The following is a 1,904-nucleotide window of genomic DNA, read 5'->3' as shown; positions in this document are numbered from 1 at the left end:
CGTTGCTGTAGCCATGTATTACACCTATCACCTTCTTTTGAAGAGCACACTGCAACAATTTACTTAAACTAAAATAATCTATTTAGTACTGTTACTTGAAGGACATTTTTGTTAAAAAAGTTGGGGAAAAAATTATAACTTGCATTTTGCAAATTGAAATACTTAACTTGAGGCTTTTACTGTATAAATATATTATATAAAAGGTTATATTTTGCGTTAGTTAACAAAAATATGTATTTTAGTAATACAAATTTACATGATAAACAGCTGAAATTGGGATTTTGACTTTAGGACGAGGGAAAATCAGTTTTAATTTAGGATTATGACACTACCAGAAAAAAAAATATGTTTAATATCTTATCCTGTCAATGTCTTAGTTTACAATATTTTATGTACTTACAAGCATGCACATTTATTTTTTATAAAATGATCATGCATTTTTGTGAAAAATTGAAAAGGACAAGATTACAGGCGAAATCTGATATTGGCTCGTATAACAGAAACGAGGTTGTTAAATTCCGCCATGTTTGTTTTGTAAGTTTTAATATTTCAGAAGTCAGAAATAATGTGTTAAACGGAAAATAGTTTAAATCATCTCGATATTCAAACAGTATATAACACAAGTGTTTATACAGATACACGTATATACTTAAAACTGATTTATAAATTAGATTAGTAACTATGTCTTCAACAGGTACCGAACACTACAGTAGAATTATGCTGACATTAATGAAAGGTGGAACAAAAACTAACAAGAAGACTTGTGGAGAAAAGAGTTAAAGATCTAAGCAAAAATGGTGGAGAAGATACTATCGATGAATTTTTGCTAAAAAACAAATCTTTGATATTAGAACAAAAAATTGGGAAAGAACAAGCAGGATGTGATTTTTCCACAGTCCGGACAAACGAATCTAGATTACTGGGACCTTTGCATGTTTTGTTCAATTCTGGAAGAAACGTGTGATCTGACACATATTACGAAGATGTATATCAAGAAGCTTTTAAAGATCAGAAACAAACTTTGTCATTTAAATGACCCAACGTTAGAAACGAGAAAATTCGACGAGTATACTGAACACATGAAATGCTGCTTTGAACACTGTTTAAAAGAGATCAATGATGACAAGTTTACTGAGGAAATGAATGCACTTGTTCAGTCATTAGCCACTGGTCCTTTGTCAATAGATGATACGCTTAAAGCTGTTCATAAGCTTTACCATCTAGAATGGACATATAGAGAAGAATTGGAAAAAATTGGGAATGGTAAATGTATCTTCTCTCAAATATCTTTAAGCCATATTTAATATATCTTTTACAATATTGTACAAGTAATATGGTAATTATAATTGAAAATATATAACTCTGTATGTACTGAGTAAAAATAGCTCTGTGCCACTTAATTCAACATCAAATCAGTTAATACTTGAAATCTGTCTTTTAATTTAGGCCAAGACTCGACAAATGGAAAGATTGACACACTTATTGAAGAGGTTGGAAGACTTAATTCTCGTTTGTCATCTGACGCTTCTGCAGGCATTCCGGGTAATTTAAAGATTGTTTTCATATGAAATTTATACTACAAAATCAGTACCAAATAATGTTTATTGTGATAAATGTATAACTTCAGTCAATATGCTTGTTTGGATATTGTTGATATTGCTCTGCATCTTTAAGATTTAAAATTTGTTTCTATCACTTAACCCACAGCTTATCAAATAAAAAACAATAGATAAATTCCTCCGTCAAAAGAAAAACTTCACTGCCCCCCCCCCCCCCCCCCCCCGAACATATGTATGTATTTTATGTTACATTTTGAAATTTTTAAATAGTTTTTCAACAAGCAACTTAACCTGTGTATATAATAATAATAGTTTGAATAGATAATAGATTTGTTAAACTTTTGG

At 30.3% G+C, this 1,904-nt stretch overlaps 1 protein-coding gene across 1 annotated transcript; it reads left to right on the top strand.

The window, feature by feature from the left end:
* Positions 1–757: 757 nt before the first annotated feature.
* LOC132744204 (uncharacterized) lies at positions 758–1,542 on the top strand (the record flags this gene model as incomplete). The annotated part of the gene is made up of 2 exons (XM_060732825.1): positions 758–1,263; positions 1,447–1,542. Coding segments are annotated over exons 1-2 (427 nt in total), but the record flags the coding sequence as incomplete, so codon positions are not given.
* Between the last annotated feature and the right edge of the window lie 362 nt (positions 1,543–1,904).

Source organism: Ruditapes philippinarum, unplaced genomic scaffold, assembly GCF_026571515.1.
Source record: "Ruditapes philippinarum isolate M1 unplaced genomic scaffold, ASM2657151v2 ctg14557_1_1_1_1, whole genome shotgun sequence".
NCBI classification, from domain to species: Eukaryota; Metazoa; Mollusca; class Bivalvia; order Venerida; family Veneridae; genus Ruditapes; species Ruditapes philippinarum.
Note: the sequence above shows the minus strand (reverse complement) of the source record. Positions and strands in the feature narration are given on the sequence as shown.